Raw genomic sequence first — 23,470 nt, forward strand, 5'->3', positions numbered from 1 at the left:
ATGAAGATTTTGTCATAAAAATCAAATGGTTATTTAACAAAGAGAATACGAAACTTCGTTAAATTATATTATCTGTACATGGACTTGCACCATTTGGAAAAAGGACGATGCTTCGAAAAAAAAATATTTTTATATAATAAAAAAAGAACACCTTAAAATGCTAATGTATCAATAGTAAAATGCTTCTTTTCTTAAATATGCAAACAAAACTTAAAATAACCAACGAGAAACATGCAAATAAACGAACTTGATAAATCATGTTTTTTTAGAGATAGAAATAAAAGAGCAATGGAAACAACTTAAGGAAGAACTCTTTAAATAAATAATAAAATTTCTTTTTCCTTCCTTTTTTTAAAAAAAAAAGAAACAAGTAACACCTTTATGTAAATAAGAGGTATCAGATGATAGCTAATCTCTTCGCGCATACGTCTGCCACGCAGTGGCCTGTGTTGTCATAAGGCGGCGGCGCTATGATCGCATTTGTGTAGGGGTACCTCATTTGCTCGCCAAAAGCTTGTAGCATAAAGATGTTTTGAAGTATCGTAACTTAGTGCAAGCCTTGTAATCTTAATCCTCGCAGTTTCGAGAAATGTGGTGTCCACACTATGGTTTCACAAACAGTTCACAAACACAGGAACATTCATTCCACAGATAACAGTTGCCCAGAGACTTACTGCTGGGCAAACATTCTGTAGTCCTTTGACTGTGACCGTCATAGCATTACCTGTTTTTGACAGAGAAAGATCTGGGGTGGATAATCTTCAGTGATGATTCGCGGTTCAGTCTGGATAACGACTTGAGACGTGTTCTCATCTAAAGGGAATCCGGGAATCGATATCGGTCCTCTAACATTGTCAAAAAGGACCACTAGGGTCAAGGGGGTCTAACGACCTGGACTGCCGTCATGGCAGACGGGCGTAGCGACCTTCGTGCGTGCAATGCAGGTTCAGGTCAGCGATACAGTGATGAGATCCTCGTATGCAATGCGAAACATTTCCGTGGGGCATATGGACCCAATTTCATCTTTTTAGACGATAACGCCCATCCACTCAGGGATCAGTTGGTGAACTTCCAATAGAAGGATATTACACGATTGGAGTGGCCTGCGATGCCCCCTGACCTTAATCACATCGATCACGTATCGCACGTCCTTAGGCTTTCAATTGCAACTCGAACTTGCTGCTCCAATGATCATCGATGAGCTGAAGGATGCAAGAGTGAGAATGAAGTTGCCTTAAGGTAAACAGTATACTGTTAGAGGCGATTATACACTTTAATTGACTTGTATTTCTCAGACTGACACTTGGTCAGCTGTACAAGTGATCAGTTTCTTTATTTAGGGTACAGATTGAACCCATTTGTCCACATTTTAGTCCTACATCGGATGATATTTTGGGAAGGTTTGGTTTTATCTCCTCTGTTAGTTTTTTATAAACCATTTGACCCTTTCAATGTTTTTACCTGTGTAGTTCACATGAAAAAAGGAAACATATTGGCTTTAATAATATTCCAATAGTATTGTCTTTAATAAGAAAAAAGTATTAGTTTCTGTGCTCAGTGGGATATATAAGTGAACTAAAAGGTGTATTAAAGTTAAACGTATCTTATTTTTTTTTACACTTAAATATTCTTAAATATGTTTTAAACGCATTCAATTTTTTATTTTATGAAAATAAAGAAGTGAACGCATTTTTGAAAAACACATTTTTAAAAAAAATGTTTAATTTCTTTTGGAAAAAAATATATTTTTTTTCGTTAAAAAATAAGCTTAGTTACAAAAAAATTTGTCAGCTAGAGAAATAGATGATCTTAAAAAGGTTATCATTGATTGTAAGTTTGAATAATATGTATTTGAATACTTAGAAAGTATTAGGCAAGAACTCTCTGAAAACACAGAATTACAAAAAGTAGTTTTATTTGTATGGCAAGTAATGTACAGTGCATATGAAACACGATTAAAGAAATGAACACTACTCATTCCATTAGAAAAATATACTATTTTAAAATGGTTTACTGTTCTCAACTTGTAATATATTAACAACATATTTATACAATGGATATTTTAAGCAAACATCGAATATCAAAGTTTTTAATACAAAACATTGTAATAAGTAAGGAAACAAAATATAAATAAGACAAAAATAGTTAAGCTGTGAAACACCAAGCAAATGAGGTTACCCTGCTTTATTATGCCCGTAACTTTAATTTAGTTTTGCAGTTTATACTTGGTTGCGCACTCACACGCATACACACACGCACACACACACACACACACGCACACACATATATATATATATATATATATATATATATATATATATATATATATATATATATATATATATATATATATATATATATATATATATATATATATATATATATATATATATATATATATATATATATATATATATATATATATATATATATATATATATATATATATATATATATATATATATATATATATATATATATATATATATATATATATATATATATATATATATATATATATATATATATATATATATATATATATATATATATATATATATATATATATATATATATATATATATATATATATATATATATATATATATATATATATATATATATATATATATATATATATATATATATATATATATATATATATATATATATATATATATATATATATATATATATATATATATATATATATATATATATATATATATATATATATATATATATATATATATATATATATATATATATATATATATATNTTTTCTGTGCTCGAGGAAATCGGATAACACCTCGCTGCTCCTCAATCGTCGAATTTTGCAACGCGAACGCCATCCGTTCCTCATACGGACTGCCGCATCATTTGGACGCCGCTTTTGATAAGAGCCTCTGCTCTCTCCTGCTCATGCGGGCACCAGCGCATGCTCCGATCCCAGTCAGTGACTCCAATCGCATCCCGAGATGTCTCGCTACGTTCTCCCATACCGGAATATGCAAATATTTTATTGTTACGTTTTTACGTCGTTTCGTACCTTTTCATTTGATCACCCCTTGTATATATATATATATGGGTGATTCTCTGGAAACATGACAATTCGGACAAGTCTTCAAAATAATCTAAATTTTTTTTGTATACTCTTTAGTTACATTTATTAATATCTTACAGGCAGCAGTGTAGTTTATTGACATTTGCTCGTGGAAAAAAATAAAATAGAAATTCACCAAATCTTGAATGCCAGGAAAATGACATATTAGCTTAGAAGTTTAAAAAACAGTCATTTTAAGTTAATAGTAAGAAACTCAATTTAAGCCTTTATGTTAGATGGACTATAAACTGCTTAAATTAATTCTTTTTATCCACTGTAGAACGAATCAAAAATTTTTTTGTTGCTGATATGTACAGAATAAAATTGTGTATAATTATCAATCATTAAATAAATAAATAACTTTGATTACACTCAAACATAATGCAATCATACATAAACTTAGTATTAGGATAATATTTGCTTTCCCTCTCTACAATATACTGTTTAAAAAGTTTTCTGGTAACACGTCAATGTCCTGGCATTCATAAGCCAGGAAAATGACAGCCAGGATAATGACAATTTTGCCATTTTATAGCATTTAACTTTACTTTAACATTTTGGCCTAAGACGTTTGCATTCCGCATAAAGCAACAGGATTTCTTGAAATAATGCAGAGAAATATATGTAGTTTATGTAATTAATGATTTCAAGAAGACAGGAAAATGACAACATAAAAGCCAACTCACATTGAAAAAATTTTTGAAATAGATTAGGAACCAGAAATTTGGTTCTTTATTCATGCAACAAGACATGTTCAGATAGGATGGTATCTAATCAATCTATAAACATAAGATATTGATTGATGGCTCTATCCATTTTGATTATATATCACTAAATAAAAGTAGCCAGAAAAATGACAGATTTTCATTTGACAAACAAATTATTGACAGAAATTTTTTTTTTTAAACGAAGTTTCGGTAAATAATACCCTCTGCGTATATTCCAAAAATGCTTACAAAGGTTGAGATAAAAAGAAATTAGATATTGAAAAATTTATGCGACGCTTTGAAGCTAGTTATTATTGGAAATATTGTTTGCGACATACCAGAAACATGACATTTTGAAATTAAATTAAATTTTTTAACTATACAAAACAGTCAATGCTAGTGCAGTCATTTTAAAATGCGAACAGCAATGCTATATATTAATTTTTTAAAAAAAAAGCTCTTTTAGTAGTATAGTATTAGACCTTGGAGCAAGGGACTGTGAATTGTCATATTTCGTGAGAATTACCCATATATATATATCAAATGGATAATGATATAGGTAATATGAAATCATTATTTCGAGTTTTCTAAAACTTGTAAAAAAAAGCAGCCTTACTTTAGGGACTCCTTACACTTAGTTAATAATGAAAATCATGTAATGAACTTTTGAATGAAACAGGAGTTGTCAGAAAAGGACATTCAAGAAAGTAATAAAAAAATCAAACAAAATTAAGTCAGTTTCACTAAAATGAATCAAATAATTATCTATTAAAATGAATAAATTTACAATTAATTAAAATTTATCAATTAATAATCACTTAAAATAAACTGTAAAATTTAAGAACCCTCAAAGTACGATTTAAAATAAATTAATTCAAATTTTTAATATGAAAATTGTGCATAGTATCCTAAACTTAAGGAAATGACAAATAAATAAGTGAAATATAATAAATAAATGATTATCTCCTTATCCCATGACAGACCCAAAGATGAAAAAACAATTCGCCAAACAATGAAAGCTTCACAAAATGTAGAGGAGTTAAAGACGAAATTAAATAAAAAGTAATACCTTTGATTCTTTTCATTTATAAATATCACGTTTCTAAATGGAAGAAAAAGTTAAATATTGCAGATCATTACAATTTTGATTTTAAAAATTAATTTCATTATTTTTGAGAATTCTATGAACTATTATAGCCGAGAAAAGTGTCTTGAATAGTTCTTACAAACAAATGATGAGGAGACCTTGAAATGAGTTTCAACCGAATGAATGGAATGAAATTGTATTTAATCCTAAATCTTCTATCGCGTTCCCGAATTTCCTTTTGAAGAATTTGCTTGCTTTTTGGAGGGCATTTTCCCCGGTTGCATCACCGTGATGACGGAAGACGTCACTAACGGACTAACAACATTTTTATTTGGAAAGCGTATTTGTGACCTGTTTTTTTCTGATGAGGAGTCAAATAGTAAATCCTCACGTTTAACACGTGATGTTGTGTATGCCTTATTTCTTGAGTACCCATGTCTTAAATTTTGTGAATGTAATTCAGAGTCATAACCAGGAGCTTTGAAAACATTTGAGACGAGATCAAAATACGGGTGTATATTTCCTGATCCTCTAGCCCCCAATGCAGTTTTCCTTTCCGATGGAAAAGTGACTGAATCAGAAGGAAGTATAATGTCAACACCAGGTATTAATTCTGATTTGCTCAATTGCATCGAAGAAGAACTTTGATTAGTTTCAGAAGAAGTTTCATTCATAAGCGAAGAGTTGGTAGCATTTTTCTTTGAATTTATTTGAAACTGGGTCGAAAGAGTTGTTGAGTATATGATTGGCTTTTTAGGCTTTCCAATGTATTCGATATCAGCCAAAGGATCATCGTCTCTAGATCTCGCTCTCAGATTTGAAGATTGCGGTGATAAAGTTTCTCCGTTTGTCTCAAAAACATTTTCCTTCGTTGATGAAATGCTATCTGAATTGGTTTCAGTTTTTAGCTTTTCAGATGTTTTAGTTGGTATATCGGTCACCGTAGATTGAATTGATTCAGTTTCATTTTCGTGACCAATCATAATTTGCTGTCTTTCTAAAGTCTCATTGTTAATTTCCGACGATTCATTTAACGCTGAATAATTTTGAGTCTCTGTTGTTGTTTTATCAGATAGTTCTTGGCTAACTTCTTTTTCAGTATTAATATGTGTTTCTGTAGTATCGATTGTATTAACAAAGTAGCCGTTATGCAATGTTTCTTCATAATTAAAGCTTTGTTCGTGTACGTCATCTTCATTGGAAGGCTCTGGGACCAAAGAGCTCTGCGATTCCATCCATGTCTTATTTTGAATTTCGCTGTCCAATTCGACTATATCTTCAGTATAACTAATTCTAGTGTCATTTTCAAGCGTATCGTTTTTTTGCTTTTCAATTATTTCGGTTGAGCTTAACTCTTCGTTGAGATTATTATGTGTTTTAGGAAGATACTTACTTTTCCCTGTTATAGATAATCCTCCTAAATAACCAAAAGCCTCATAGACACTGATAGTTTTAGAATTTTCGGCAGTTTCAAGAGACGTCTGGGATTCATTGTGAGTTACTTTGGTAGGTAAAATGTCTGTATCTAAAGTGGTTGAAGAATTTTCATTTATTATATCGAAACTTACAGTTGGAGAATCAGTTATTATAAAGCTGTCTATGAGATGCTTTTCATTGATTTTCTCCTCTGCGGGCTTGGAAATTTCGAACAAATGGCTCGCCGCATTCTTTTCTAACCCTTCAGTAATTTTATTTTTTGTTGAAGTTTTAATATCATTAAGAGTCATGATTTCGGAGTTAGTTGTTTGAGAGAATGTTTTTGGAAAATCTGTTTCGATTGTGTTAGCTTCTGTTCCAATGTTTTCTTCTAAATTGCTTCCGGAATCAGTTTTCTGTGATTCAATTGACTCATTTTTCTCAATTCCTTCCAATGAATCGCTATGAATTCCTTCATTTATTTCCCCAAGAATTTTTTCTGTAATAAGACTGTACTCAGTGTTGGAAACCAAAATATTAGTTGATGTAGGTTGGATGCTTTCTTCTGTCTCACTAAATTCTGAATATGTTGATTTGATGTCTTCATCCACAGGATGCGCCGAGCTTTCTGTTGTGGTTCCTTTGTTCTCAAAGGATGTTGAATCGCTCACTAAATTTTCTACCCCTTCCAAAGCGATATCCTCTTTTTTATCCGTCTCATTTGAAAATGTGTTTTCTGATTTATTCTGATTTTGAAAAACTTCTATGTTACTTGAATTGCTATGACTCACTAAATTTTCTACCCCTTCCGAAGCTATATGCTCTATTTTATTTATATCCGTCTCATTTGAAAATATGTTTTCTGATTCGTTCTGATTTTGAAAAACTTCTATGTTACTTAAATCGCTATTCAATTCAGATAAGTTAATAGTCTGCAAATCAGAAGACGTTGTTTCTTCAAGTTGAATTGTATCCTCCTCAGTAAATTGTGAGTTTTCCGTCGTAATGACTGTTGCACTTGTGGTTGGGTCAACAACCGAAAATGTATTCGTTGAGTAAGTATCATTGGGCGATACTTGAGTAAAGAGTGATTCCTGCATTGTTGTTTCATTTATGTCAACCCGCTGAGTGTTAACTTCTGAATCCAATTCACCAAAATCCAAATCGTCGTCGGAGACCGGATTTGATGTATTGGTTTCACTCGAGGAAATGATTTCTTCTGCATCTAATACATTATAATCCTCCGAATGAGAATCTGTTTCTGATTTATTTATCTCAGAAGAAAACAGAATAGTATCGTTATTTGCAACAATAATTACCGTTGATGGTGCTGTAATTCCTCCTGTACTTTGATATGACGATTCGGAAACTTTACTACTTTGTTTGGTATTACTGACATTGCTTTCATAAAAACTTTGTAGATTGAATGTGTAATTTTCAAAAACGTTTCCTGAAACAGTACTATGATTTTCCGTACTGATTTCTTTCTCCTTAATTGTCTCAAATGTGGAAATATCATTATCTAAAACAGTGTCTTCTGTCAAAAGTGATGAAGGCATAAAAGTCATTTCACTATCTGGATGCGTAGTTTGATATTGAAGAAAGTGTTTGCCGATTATTTCTGTAGAGAACTGTAAAGGTTGTAAAGTTAATATTGTTGATGCGTCTTCACTTATTTGTTGTGTAAAGATGCTAACATTCTCTTTATTTTCCAATGTATCTAATTCTTCATGGTCAAAAATGCTATTGGCAAAATCGCTTTCATTTACCAGAGATCCAATTGAAGAAGCTGTTACGTCTTGAACGCCTGTTAGATTTTCCACTTGAGAGAAACTTTCCAAATCTAATTGTTCGGAAACAGCGACTAACTCGAGTTGCTCGGGTGGTGAACTTGAGGAAGTAGTTTCCGTTAATTCAGTTGATATGCTTGAGTTATCTGAATCTTCTGTTGGATAACTTTCTGCTTCTTGAGATTCTACTAATCCTTCAGTTATAATCTCAACTAATGTTGTCAATACCCCTTCGAAGCGAGATACATTTGTATTGTCATTGGTATCATTTACGAGCAAATCTTCATACTTTGAGCTAGTAGTACTGACTACAGACATTTTTGTACCTTCTATATTTGAGTCACCTGTTGTTTCATATTCCCCTCCCTCGCCTGAGTAATTTATATGAGCATCAGACGTGGAAGAGTTTTCATATGAATACCTCTCATAGTCATCAACAGTCAATGTTTTATTATTTTGAGAAAATTCCAGAGTATTGTTAAGAGATTCTAGGAGATTAATTTCAAATACACCGGATTTATCTTTCTCAATGCTTATGGAAGTTGTAAGCTCATCTCCCACAAAAGGTTTATCTGATGTTCCTCTTGAAAGCAAGAAAGTTGATGTGGAAGTGTCGGAATCGTCTGGTGTACTCTCCGTAGTGTTTGAAAAGAGAACAGGTTCAGATTGTGAAGTAATTTCAACTTCATTTGAACTTTCTGTTGGAAGACCCTTTATATCTGAAGTTAGGCCATCTTTATCGTATTGAACTGATTCTGTTACATCACTGTCCTGAATTTCTTCAGTTTTGATGGTTGAAGGTGCTGTAGAATTGAATTCTTCTCCAAATGAAAATTCTGTTTGCGTAAAAGTCGAAGTTGTTGTTTCATTGCCTATTTCGTTTTGGTTTTCAAACAGACTTGATGAAATATCGTTATTATTTGAAGCAAGTTCTGTGAACTGTGTTGTTTGATCTCCAAAATCAGCAACAGTATTTGATTTATTCTCGACTACGAAATTGAAGTCAATAATCGTTGAGTTATCTGTAACTGTTTCAGTTGATATTCCAATCCATGAAACTGAGGAAGTCAAATCTTTCGTATCAGTTGATGAAGTAGTGCTAACGAAACTCGCTTCCGACACAGTGTCGAGAGTCGATTCTTGGACAGTATCACTTGAATTATGTTCTTTATCATCCATAATGATAGTTTCAGAGTAAGATATTGTGGGTTGCTCAGAAGTTTGAAGTTCAAATTTTACTTCTTCTGCAGTAGAATAGTTTGATTCTCCACCTTCTGAAAATAAACTTACAGTACTAGTTGGTTTCACTGTTTCGGTTTCAAATTCAGTATTTGAAGATGTTTCAGCTGTTTTCTGAGTATCGGCATTAATAATATCTGTACTTGAGACTGAATAATCTTGTTCATCCTTCGTAATAAGTTCTATTTCTTTAAATACAACCTCAGTTGGTGCTGTGGTTGATTCAGTACCTGTAAGCATGGCCTGAGTGGATCCACTCTCGATGTCGTCTGTCGCTTTCGAAGAAGTTTCTACCACAGTTGACAACTTAGCAAAGTACTTCGTAGTTTCCGTAAATGGAACACTTTGAGGAGGTATTAAAGTAGTTAGAACAGAAGTATCGTAATCTAAAATACTGGATCCCTTTCCTTCAGATAGAGTGAAATCAACCGTAAATGTGACGCGTTCAGTTTCAAAATCTCCAGATGGCGTTGTCATACTCACGGTTGAAGGACTAATCTTTTCTATGGTTACAGTGGTACCATCACTGGTAAATTTTTCGAGGTGTAGGGTTGTCATATTTATGAAATCAAGTTCTTCCTGCTGTATAATTGGACGATGAGTAATTGAAATAGTAGTTGAAGACGCCGTACCTGTAAATACAGAAAACACAAAAATAAATCAAGGAAAGAAATATCGATGCCTTCATAAAATATAAAGAACTTATTTTTGTAATTCTTTCATTAAAATACTGCTACTGATGTAATGGAAATCATACCAAACATGAGTTGTTAAGTGAAATATTTTTCTTAATGAAATAGTTTGTTTTGTATAATAATTTTTGTTATGCCTACGATAGAAAATTGTGTTGCTCGTAAAAAAAGGTAAATTTTATTATTCAGCATAATCAATGTTAAATTGTATATGAATGACAAAAAAAAATTCTGTCATAAAATCAATCTATCGCATGAGTAAAAAAGTATCCACTGTAGATTCCTAATTTTTTAGCCGAGCATTTTTAAATTTTTTACATTTTTTGTCTTTGCACAGTATCAAAATGGTCGAAAACAAAATTACTCGAAAATCAGAAAATGGAATCCAGTGAAACTAATTTAATTTAGTATCTAAAGTCCTTTTCTAATTAACCTAACCTAATTAAAACACTTGTAAAATGCTGTGAAAGAACTTTAAAGTTCGTATCTCAAAACAATAAATTTTTTGTTCTAATTTTTAAATAAAGTCTTTCAAATTTTTAAAGTGAAAATTTAAAGTCTTAAACTATTCACAAATTGTGCTCTTCGCCTGCGGGACAAAAAAAAAATATACGTATCTTTGTTTGGGTGAGGGTTTAACTTTATATAAAAATTCACTAGAATAATATTCTAATGATATTTATAAAACCTTAAAATTTTGTTATTTAATGTATTACAGTCAGTTGTAATGTAAGTATAAGGCATTAATTTTACTTGATATGTCTTTAATAATTGCGATTTTCAAAAGAGAAGGACATAATCTAAAAAGTTTCTATCAATTCCATAACTAGTTTTCTTAAAACAATTAAAATGTTCTGTCTCTCTTAATAAATTAAAATTAATCTCTTTACTTCGTGGTAAAAATTTAAGTTTGAAAAAAATTTTATACATTTTTTTGGTATGTTTTTAAATTTCTATTTTCCTGAATTTACGCGAAAAACTTATTTTCTAAATACTTCAAGTTACTGCTTTTTATCACTGCAATCCTCAAGACATCTTTATTAGTACTCATCCATTCTAATGGTACAAAAAAAGAGGAAAAAAAGAAGAATTTACTTTCTTAAGTTATGTATTCGGAATTTTAATTACAAATATAATAATCCTTCGTATTATGAATCTAAGAATAAATATGATTTATGGGAATATAAATCATATAATATCCTCATCATTTCAGGACATTAGAAATTTATGCCCAACCGTCATGATCTTGGACATTCATTACGTCAAATTTGACTTTAAGAGAGCAAACTTTTTCTTTATGTTTAGTATTCCCTTCTAGTTTGTTAACTTTATTTTTTGACCCCTTTTTAAGAAAACACTGAGAATTTTAAATAATTCTTTCACACAATCTTTGTTAGTTATTTTTTTAATGGAATTTTCCTGCATAAAATCATTGAAGATCAGCTTGTGTTTTTTTTTTTTTTCAAAAATGATACACAAAACTTATTTTAAAATGCAATTTTTTTTAAAAAAAATTCCTTAAAAATTTTTATTTAACTTTTAGGCATAATATCTCTGATGACATAAATTTTAAAAAAAGTAATTTGCTTCACTCATCAAACTACAATAGAAATTTCCATATTCTAAAAATTAAAGATTTGTAATAGAATATTCTTTCATCAGATTAGTAAGAATCGCTATCTTTTTTTTTTTAGTTAATAAAAAAATTTTTGCCTAAAATTTTAATTTTTTTTAATTTAAATACTTTTTTTAGGATTTGTATACTTGTTTATAATTTTTAAGATAACATAAATTAAAAACAATTTAACTCATTTGCCTACCAACAAATTTTTTTCCTCCTGAAAAATAGAGATCTTATCCGTAAAAAGATAAAAAAGAAAGTTTCTTGCATCAAACTAGTAAAAGTCGATATCCGTTTTTTTCAAAATAAATTAAAGCGTAGAATTAATTTAGACTTACAATTTTTGACTTTTTTTCAATGTAAGTGTTTTATTCACTTTTTCGAGTCTTGTATACGATATTTCTGATGAAATACATTTAAAAAAAAACTAAAACAAAATTTCTTTATTCATCTAACTGCAGTAGAAGTTTTTATCTTCTAAAAAAAGAGTCGTTAAATTTCAAAAAAGTTAAAGTTTGTAACGGACTTTTCTTGCATCATATTAGTAGGAATCGCTATCTGTTTTTTTTTTCTCTTATTAAATAGATTTGCAGAATTAATTGTTGCTAAAAATTTTCTTCTTTTTCACATAATTGTTTTCATTTCATTTATTCATTTTTTTTCTTAGGTTTTATATACTTGTTTATAACAATTTTGATAAAATAAACTTTACAAAAAGTAATATAAGTAGTGATACATTTATTGTGAATAATTTTTTTATTCATCCAATTATAATAATAAATTTTAATAAAAAAGTATAGATACTTTTGGGAAGAAAATATTAAAAATGTTTATTTTTAATTCGTAATGATTTTTTACACATTTTGGGTAACTTTTCTTGCTTTGCATAAAAAAAAAGCGAAAAAAAATTTGATTATTGTCTTATATGACTTATATTCGCCAAATGTTGATGTTAATGGATTTTTAACCTCGGGTATGTTAGTCATGCGAAATGAATCTGTGCTTAAAACGAATTGTTGGTTAGTTAAATCCAATTGTTGCGTGACAGCCTATTCCTAAAGAAAACGGTTGAAAGCAAACTTAAAAATATTTTCTACGAAAAGTTAATTCTAAGCGTTCATTTTTGCAACTTTTCAGTTCAATCTGAAGCTCATATTTTATTCAAAACTAAAATAAAATGAATCATTTATAATTTTTAGTCTCACTCAAAATAAATGGTTTTCTTTGAGAGTTCAATTAAACTAAATATTTTTAACGCGTAAAATTTAAGATCAAAAAATAAGAATTGTTTCTTTTTGGGTTTCTTAAAAATAAAAGTTTAAGAGAAAAAAATTTACAAAGATTTCTCGAGCGAAGCAATAAAATTTATTGGGTGGTAAAATCGTTATTCAGCAACAAGCAATTGACATAGAAAATTTATCTGGTTAACACCTTTAGTGTTACAATAACAGTTTGTGAGGTAAATAATACGAATGTTTGCATGCAAAAGGTTTGGAGGTCGGCACCCCGGAGGTCGGCAGCCCTCACTCAGAAGACGCGTGTGCAGTCCCGCCCACCTAATCCCCAATCCTACAACCCTACGAAGCCCGTTTGTCAGAAGTCTCTTCTGCAAGGGAAAGGTTAATGCATTCACAATAAAACAATAAAATTAAAAATTCAAGAACAGTTAAATTACAACATAACTATTACCGATTTTAAATACATATTAACAATTACTCATCACAAGTTTATAAGAGTTATAAATTACGTCAAGTCCGCGAGATATTATTTAGCAGCTGGCATTATCTTTAATCATTACTAAACTTTAATTACATTAATTATTTAATTGACATCACATCACATTATTACTCAAGTTACTTTTAAATTATAACTTGAATTAGTTAATTGGTTACTATTAAGTTTAGCTTATCTACCAATTATTTTAACTATCTTAGTATTACACTAACTAAACTATTATCATCAGTATCATTTGGAGTAGTACGATTAAGGACTAGCCGCATTACTTTACAATTTACATCAAACACGTTACAATAGCTAGTCACAACACAATATTTTTTTTAATTTTTTATATTTATACATTTAACATCCATAGCCATCACGGACAGCTGAAGAACTGCCTGGCGCACTGCCTGCCCCCCAGGGACTAGGAGCAGGACCAGTGGTATGGTGATCAACCACGTTGGCTGCCATTGTGAGCCAGTCCGTGGTTGATTGTGGGGTGTGCATGTTTTGTTTGTTGTGTTGTGTGTATTGTGTATTCAGCATCATTCGGAAGAAAAATTGAGACAGTCAATTGGTGTAATTATTTACTCTTTAGTTATAAGATTATAATTGTCTTTAGTTTATTATTGGAAGACTACTGATTGCTTATTATAGTTAATTAATTACTATTAATTTACAGTTATTGCTTGCTGAGATTTCAACATATTTTTTGCTTATTTCTTTACTCTCAAATTTTCTGGTTAAATAATATATTATCATTAGATTAAACAACTATAACCCTGGGTGATTTAATCGAGAGAAGAAAAAAAAGAAATTCTGGCTAAGAAACGTGGTCTCCGGAAAAGCAACGCGGCGCCTTGCTTTCGTCCTCCCGCAGTACCGACGACGGGATCCATAGAAATGGTCCTATCACCTCCATTGATTGTAACAATGTTTCACCCCACTCTTACTTGGAGATCACGACACGTTTTGTATGCCAGCTTTTTTTGCTGTGGCACTAAAAATATATAAAAAAAAATGAAAATTTAGGTTGTTTTGAGGTTGAAGCGTTGATGGCACCTCGGAGGGGGTCATGCTAAAGGTTTATTTGTAGTTTAGTTTAGTAAGAATAAAATTTATCTCTGAATTGAAATTTATTTCACTCGTTTGAAGTGAAGCCTATTGAGATCCGCTAAATAAAAAGAAAAATACTGTGAAGCGAGATATCTGAATGAATGAAAGAAAGCTATTTCGATAATTCATTAGAGAATTTACTTACTAAGAGGCGGACAGTGGTCATATTTGGGACAACATTCTCCTGCCATATATTCTGGTACACAATCAGAGCGGAAGTTGCAGTCCGCAAATGTGCATGATATGGAACTCCCGTGGCATGTGCATGTATAACATGCATTCTGTAGATCTCTGATCACTTCACCATCTTCGTACACTCGATGATTGTGGACGCATCCTGAAAAATAAGTGTTTTCATTTAATTTTCTCTTTTTAAAAAAAAATTACTTTGATGAGAGCATATTAAAAATGTCCTACAAATATAAAAAAAATTTTCACGTTATGTTTTTAAGTTAGTAAACACAAACGAAAAGAAGTCAAAAAATTTAATAGAATTCTAGATCAACAAATTTAATTCTTAAGTTTATATTTATTAATGTAATTTAAATTAATTTTTATTTATAAATATGACTCATAAACTACCCAAAAATAAAGAGGAAATATTTTTCAGTTTTCGGCACGTTTTAAAATTAAGTAATAGATACTTAGATTATAATTTAAGAAATTTAGGTGTGACCAGTTTTCTCATTCGTAACCACAAAGATTTCAAAGGTTTGAATCACCGGCTATAAATTAATAACGGCCCTTTTAAGCATCATATGCCAAAAAATGTATATATAGCAATAAGATTGTAATTTGTATCAATTAATTTGGTTACTATTTCTAATAACTGCACGAAATTTCGTAAATCTAGCTAAAACTTTATGAAGATACGGACATACTTATTAAAAACTATTTTTTAAATTTTTTTTTGCCTCAGAAGTATTTCTATAACTGCTGAAATATTAAATAAAATAAAGCAAAATATTTGGAATACTTTTTATTTAATAAAAATAATACAATTTTAAATTTGAAAAAAAAAAGATGTTTTAAAATTGCGAAAAGTATGATCATTTAAAGTAATCCTACTGTACTGCGCATTCGCGGAAAATATATTTAAATTTTCGTTTCTTAATTTTGTTGTGAATCGTATTTGGTAACTTAAAACAAAAGTCCGATTTTAATATTTCGAAAATTTAAAAAGTTTTTACCAATATTGTAATAATTTTTTTGTAAATTCTAAGAGGACATGGTAAGGTGTTTTTCACAAATTTATTTTGTACTATTAAACACGATATATTGAAATTGGCATCGGCATGATAGAGAACAATTAAAATATGTTTTATTTCACGTGTTCATTACATTTATTTACCGAACGATCATCGTAGGATGTTATCGCTTGTTATTAAATTTTGTTTCAGGATATGAAATGAAATTACTGGAAAACCAAATATCATTTAGAATTTTCTTTAAAAAGTACAAAAGCTATTTCAAAAATTGCTGCAAACTTTATAAATTTTCAAGATATTCAAATCGGACTTCTCTCAAAATAAACAAAATACGCTTTATAACAAAATATGATTATTTTTTTTTAAATATCAACTCGAGCATGCGCAGTTTGAAAGGATTACGTTAAATCTTTACATCTTGCGCAAATTTTAACGTATAACGTATTTTAACGTATAACGTAATTTAACGTTAACATATAATAACTAAAATACTATTTAAATACTATCAGTTATAGTAAAAACCCCTAAGGCAAAAAAAAAATAGTTTTTAATAGATATGTAAATATTTCCATGAATATTTTTTTTAATAAATATGTAAATATTTCCATGAATACATTTTTAATAAATATGTAAATCTTTCCATGAATATTTAATCTAGGTTTACGAAATTTTTTACAGTTATTGCATAAAATAAAAGTAATTTATATAGCTTATTGCTATATTTTTTGGTAAAAAAAACACTCTTTTTCATTCGTGATTTATTTGCGGGTCCTCAAATCCTTGAAAACTCTATTGAGATGCATGAGAAATCGCATAATCTAATCGTGTCTAAATTTATAAAATAATTCTCTAATCATTTCTTGAAAAAACTGCCAAAAAATGAAAGTGTCTCGTCCATCATTAAGTATATTTAATATTCAAATTATTCTTTAATAATATTCCAACAATATTCCTAAACGATACTCTCGAGTGGAAAAAATATATATTTTGGGGTTATTTCAAAAACTTGGCTAAAAAAACATTATTGAAACATTTTTTTACAAAATTACCATCTTTGAGTGCCATACTTACGAATATTTTTCACCTGCTTAATTTCAGTTCAATAACTTTTGTATCGAAACAATATTTGAGTGATATTGCTTCATATTTGTCAGTAACTGCTAAAGATTAAATAGTATACTGTTAAATAATTAGAACATGTAAACAAGTCCAGTTTTAACAATTTGATTTGAGACGATATTTTAAGTTAAAAAATCAGCCATTAAAATATACTTTCTCTATAGAAACATATTTTTTTTCTTGATGGATTTAAATTCTTAACCTTTTAAACTATTGAGATAGCCGCAATCTGTATAATATGTTTCCAACAAGAGAGCGTTCCCCCCCCCCCTCATGATAATTTTCCTTTTTTTCTCTGGAAACGAATCAAATAATGTTTTCACACAATTACAAAACTTTTTATATCTCAATTTCAATGTGATAAATATTTATTATAATTATTATTCATTATGGTTACTACTTTGTTTACTAACTGTATACTAATCGCTGTTTACTAATAATAAACTTCACAAATTTTTACACTATTTCAATCTTTGTTTATGACCTTAAATAGCGATAATCTGTTAAATAGTTCTTGAGGAATAAAGCTTCGAGATACGGAAAGAGTGTTTACATGAAGGAGACCTAACTTTCGACCACTTTAAACTATCGGACCAAATTTTGCTGATTGCCCTTTTGAAGAACAAGAATTCATATGTGACTAAAAAAATTTATGTTTATTTGGAGAAAATACGTCTTTGCATCTGACTTCGTAACTTAAAATAGCATCTGCTCCACTGATAAATTAAAGTAAGAACCATTAAGATTGAGTACGTGAATGTCGGAACAATAGAGCATAAATTATTCAGGTTGTTCGATTTTCTCTCCTTTTACTTTTATTTTTTATTTTTACTTATTGGATGTACATTGATAAAAAAAAAGTATGGTCAAATCTACTAGAATATGTTAAAATTTACCGTATTTCTGGCTCTATGGGAGAGCACAGAAAAGCACGATAACTTTTATCAGAACGCTTTGGTGATAGCTTGTGGTAAAAATCAACAATAAAATATAGTTTTATTGCCATGCTGTTTCGTAGTAAATGAGATAAAATTTGATGACTTTTTCATGATGTCTTAGAACACGACGTAAAAAACATTTATCCGGTTAACTTTACTTTTCAATTTTGTAGTTTTACTAAATGTGTCGTAATACGAACTATAAATTTGAAAACCAGAATTTCCAGTAAATCGTTACCATACGAACGAAAAAATTACCAAATAAATAATTTAAATGCAGTATATTTTGTTTTAATTACCAGAAATATGTTGTTTTTTTTTTACTAGAAATGTCATAACTATAGAAGGATGGTAATTTTACCAGAAATTTCCTCCGTGTACAATGCGTCAGAAAAAAGGGAACACAGTAAGGAAATTTTACAGCGGCCTAGGCCTATAGGCCCATTCGCCGAATGCAGTGGAACAACAATTTTTAATTTGACAGCAATTATATAGAAATAAAATGTTAAAAATTTTACAGTAACAGCGATGGCAACAAGCCTCGAAAACATTGAAACACATCAGAAAGAAGGTCAACGGACCCTTATAATTTAACATATCGTTCAACAATTTAACATAAAAACAAATTAAAACAATATTGATCGTTCTTGGTGTTGTACCGTTCAGGCCAACAGACCCTTATATAAACGAAATGTTTGTAACATCACGAACTCATTTTTACTTACTAGATACTACAGTTGAATAAAGGTATCAATAGGATCGAATTGAGAGCTAGAGCTAGTTGCTGGGGGGTAAAAGGAAAAAGTTAAGAATTACACACAAGATAAAAGTAATTTTGATCTAATGAGCGGAATATCACGAACTATGACTGTACCTTAATGTTTCGAGAGCCTAACCTATAATATGCAATGGTGCAACCTAATTACTTATTGAATATATCCTAATTATTAGTGCAGACGATATTTAAATGTACGAAATGAAGGACAAATAAACATACTTTATTCGATTCTTAACCCTGAAAATATGGGCGATAGCAGCAATCTAGAAAATGTGTAACAATGCAGGTGAATGTTAATTTTACTTATTACGTTGCAGAGTTCGCTAGATCGAAGGGAACACCTAACCTGCAACCTGTCATCGAGCACATCCTGATATTCCTTCTGCTCTCGGAAATTAGCTGTAACCGACTGCAAGATACAGATGTCATTTTTGTTATCACGCACTTTTTCCCAGCATATCTGTGAAATCACAAATTATTACTACTACTACTCAGTATACACTTTATTTTGTATTTTGATTTATTTTAAGTTAGTCACTCAGTTTTGTGACTGCATCGTTTTCCGGAAAATAAAACTTTCATTTTTACTTCTGATTGTTATGATGTGTTCTTTGGTTTCCGCAAATATGAGAACGTTATATCTAGTTCCTACAACGTATTTTGCCATGTCTCGAGAACTTTTTAAGCAAATTGTACACGACTTATAAAATTCGTTTATCGAAAGATTCCATGCAAAAAATTATTTTAAAATTTTTATTTATTTTTTTATTTAGTAATATGCGATATTTTGAGTTGTAAAGTTTACTAATTTTTACATTATTAAAAGTACGTAATTTAAATGGTAAAATACGAAATTTGAACGAAACCGATCTAATAGGTCTTGACTTTTAAAAACATAATTACTAAGAACCTTTTCAACCGATTTCGTTCAAACGAAATTTGAACGAAACCGATCTAATAGGTCTTGACTTTTAAAAACATAATTACTAAGAACCTTTTCAACCGATTTCGTTCAAATTTTGTATTCTATCATTTAAAGTTGCATTCTTTGAAATAATGAAAATATTTTTATACGCCACAATTCAAGCCGCTATTTTTAAATAAAGTGATGAAAAATAATAAATAACTATTAAAATGTATTTTTTTGCATGAAATTATCTTTGGATAAACTTTTCGATTCACTTTCCTGAGATCAGGCGGAATATCCAAAAATTAAAATTGACGTTAAAAGATTTAAACATTTGACCGCTGTCCAGCCTAGACTGATAGGACTCTATATTCCAAACTGCGGCTATCTCCCTTAATTAGATTTTCAAAAATCCAAATCAGTGGCAAAAAAGTATGATTATTCAGAGAAAATCTGTTTCGTGTCTGATTTCGTTACTTGAAATACCGTGTTCTCTAATTCATTAGCCTATTTAAGTTTAAGCCTTCGTACCATGAACATTGATTCTTAGTACATGAAATTCCGTTCATTACAACAAAAGTTATTTAGGGTGTCCCCCCCCCACTCTATTTCAATCGTTATTGGTTTCGATGTCAAATGAATTAACTTCTTCAAAAATACACATAAAGGGCAGATGTTATTTGTTCTTAATAAATGCGGAAATGTTACTAAAATTGTAAAAATGCATTCTTACCACAGATGTATTCTGGACAACACTCCCCCTCCCTTCTCAGAGCTTTGCATCCTGGTTTTGTGTCACAGTCCCTGAGAACACATGAGAAACCGGGGGGCCGACAGGTACACCGCTCACACTGATCGTCTGTCGGAACTGGATCTCCATTTCTGTACACCTCTCCGTCCACTATGCACACTACAATAAATAACTTTCTTTCAACGCTTACAAACAGTAACTACTAGCAGGAGGTTCGCTTCGAAATAATTGGTGATTCTTGACATAAAGCAGTTTTTTCTATTAAAGTTGAAATTATTCACTTAAAATATTTCTCCCCACTTTCCACCCCCAAGCATTTCCCTTATGATTGTATTAAGAATTGCTAGTAAACATTAAACAATTTCGCTTAGTAATCATTTTTTTAAAAAAATAATAACATCTAAAATGAAAGGTTAATTGTTATAATAAATATGGTGAGCTCATTTAATTTTAAATCAACAATTTTGCAATTAATCTTGAATTTTTCCAAAACTTTTATTTAATTCCATCGAATACTTATGAAGTTAAAGCAAAAAAGTAATTTTATTTCATAAAAAATGTCAATATTTCCACAAAAATTACTCTAGGCTTACAAACCTTTATGCAGTTATTGGAAATAACAACTAAAGTAATCGATACAAGTTAGAAGTTTTTTGCTTGATTTTCTGGTATAGGGTGCTCAAAAATATTTGTTTTCCTTTGTAATTTATTGTAGGTCTTCCAAATCTCTGAAAGCTTTAAATTTTATTTTGACGTTTCCTTAAGCATATATTTCATGTATAAAAAATGGCATAAACTGAACGCTTCTAAAGTTACAAAATAATCCTTCAAGTATTTCTTGTGAAATTTTAAAAAATGTCAAAAATCGAAAGTAACCTCCACGATTTTAGGGTGGTGTATATATATATATAGATATATATATAATTAAAAGCTATAATTGCCTAATAAAGGGAAAATAATCCCATCTCATTAAGAAACTACTACATAAATTTAAGCAAAATTGTTTGGGAGTATTTTGGATACGATAAGAGGATTTTGACAAAATGCTATTTAAAGTTTACGAAAGCATATTTTACTTTAAAGCACTCCACAATCATCTTTCTCATTTCCAGGAAAGAAGTTTTTTCAGGGAGAAATTTTTTTTTTTAAATTTCTATCTGTCGTTTTCTTTTAAATGGAATTATAACAAATAGAAAATATAACAGATAGTTTGACTTTTTATTTAAACTTATATTAAAGTTCTTACTTGTTTCATTTGCAATATAAAAAGCAGCTCTTTTCTGAATAACACCTATAAAAAAGTAAAAATAAAATTTCATTTCTTAAAAAATTCAAAAAAAGATGCATATAATATATTATATCGATGAATTTTTTAACAAAATTACTCATTACTTAAAAAAAACACGAAGAAGGTATACAACAATATCATTCTAATGATGAAATCCATCTCATTAAGGAGAGATCAATTCATTATTTTTGATATCGAAATAGGATTTCTGCATAATGATTTGTGAAAGTTAATGATGACGTGATTCCACATAGTTTTCAACTTTCATAAATTGCATTGAAAAATGTCAATATTTTTGAAACATGAAAATATGAACAAAAGCATGAATGGAATGCATTAAAAAGAGTTTAATTTTACATGTTATTAATATACATTAATAACATATAAAATGAAATTCTTTTTATACTTTTGCTTCATTCCACAAAATTATTTTCATTTTGTTATTGCTCTTTAATTCGATGTGTGAAAATTTATGTGAAATTTTCTTAAACAATTCTATCATTCAATCTCAATAGAAAATCGCAAAATTAAAATTTTTTTTTGTCTAAAGCACCTAAACCGAGTCAATGGAATTTATGGAATGGTTAAGTTCCATATGGTTTGTTAAGTTATTTCATGATCACTTACTTGCTGTAATGCAATAGTTTTATGTCTTTTGCACGTTACTGTAAGACAGTTAATGTTTACCGTGTACAGATTAGAGATAAATAGAATTTTTCAATATATTTTAATTCTTTAAAATATGTTACATATTTATAACTGCCTCCAAAGGGAACTTTCCTTTTTTTTCAGAAATGCATAATGAGTATTTCACTTTTGATTATATTTTACTTCTAAATAGATGTGAAAATGGAGTTTGCCAAGTGGAGCATTTAAATTGAATAAATGTTTAGAATTTAAAATATATTAAATAGGTAAAGCTAAATATTAAAATTTATTACATACAATTTTATATAACTTATCATATTTGTTGAACTCTCTGAAATTCATTGCAAAGATATTACTCTTAATGATTATATTATATTTTTCTATCACTTAGTTTGTATAGCATATAAATACCTAACTATAAACATTTGAAATTGACATTTTTCAAACATGATTATTTAAAATTTTTAAATATGCTACATGTTTATTACTGCTTTTAAATGGAAAAATGTCACATTTATTTATTAAAATAAATGTAATAAATAAAGGTGCAAACAAAATCTAAAATTAAAATTAACATCGTTGTTGTTGTTGTATATTTAACGTGATGGGTGATAAGAAATGATAATTTATATTGAAATATAATTTTTATTGTTCTCTTTCATTTGTTTTAATTTTTTTTATTAAGGTGTTCCAATTTATTATTAGAAAACTTATTTAAAAATCCTAGACGTTGTGTTTCAAACAGTTAACTTGTTATAAAAATAAATATTTTTAAGCAAAAATATTAATGTTATGTTCACTACACAATGTAATGCTTATTGACAATTTATAAAAGTTTATTAATAGGGAGTGTCAATGACTATTATTCTTCGTTTGAGCTACATTAAGAAAGATCTTAAAGTACAAATATAGACTGTCACTAAGACTGTACTGTAAATTTTCAGTTTTTTGAAACATACTTACAATAGAAATACATAAAGATAGCTTTAAAAGTTTATTGTCAGAACAGATAGGAAAATCATTAGCATTCCTTGCAAAATTATCAATTACATTTTATCAGTTTTATTTGTCTAATTTTATTTAAGAAAGTTTTGCTGTGAAAGTGCAGCAAAAAGTGAATTGTTGCTCGGAAAATTAATATGGCTTAATAAACTAACATGATGCATTATATAATATTTTTTGTGTGTTTATAACGTGAATTAATTTATTTCTTTATGTTTACAAACTATTTGCAGTCCATCTCGTTTAAAACGAGGATTGTGAGGACAGACACAAATCGATCGTTAAATCAGGTTACTCAGTCGATTGAAACCATGCCTTAAAATGATCTACAAAAGCAAGA

At 29.4% G+C, this 23,470-nt stretch overlaps 1 protein-coding gene across 2 annotated transcripts in view; it reads right to left on the bottom strand.

The window, feature by feature from the left end:
* Positions 1 to 4,964: 4,964 nt before the first annotated feature.
* LOC107454320 (serine-rich adhesin for platelets) overlaps positions 4,965 to 23,470 on the bottom strand; it is a 66,948-nt gene continuing 48,442 nt past the window's right edge. For both annotated transcript variants that reach the window (XM_016071477.3, XM_016071478.3), the window contains exons 3-6: positions 21,439 to 21,483; positions 20,175 to 20,351; positions 14,637 to 14,828; positions 4,965 to 9,975 (exon numbers count right to left, since the gene is read on the bottom strand). In XM_016071477.3, coding sequence (XP_015926963.2) covers positions 5,114 to 9,975; positions 14,637 to 14,828; positions 20,175 to 20,351; positions 21,439 to 21,483 — 5,276 coding nt within the window. In that variant the 3' untranslated portion in view covers positions 4,965 to 5,113. The remainder of the gene's footprint in view (positions 9,976 to 14,636; positions 14,829 to 20,174; positions 20,352 to 21,438; positions 21,484 to 23,470) is intronic.

This window comes from Parasteatoda tepidariorum, chromosome 2, assembly GCF_043381705.1.
Source record: "Parasteatoda tepidariorum isolate YZ-2023 chromosome 2, CAS_Ptep_4.0, whole genome shotgun sequence".
Classification (NCBI taxonomy): domain Eukaryota; kingdom Metazoa; phylum Arthropoda; class Arachnida; order Araneae; family Theridiidae; genus Parasteatoda; species Parasteatoda tepidariorum.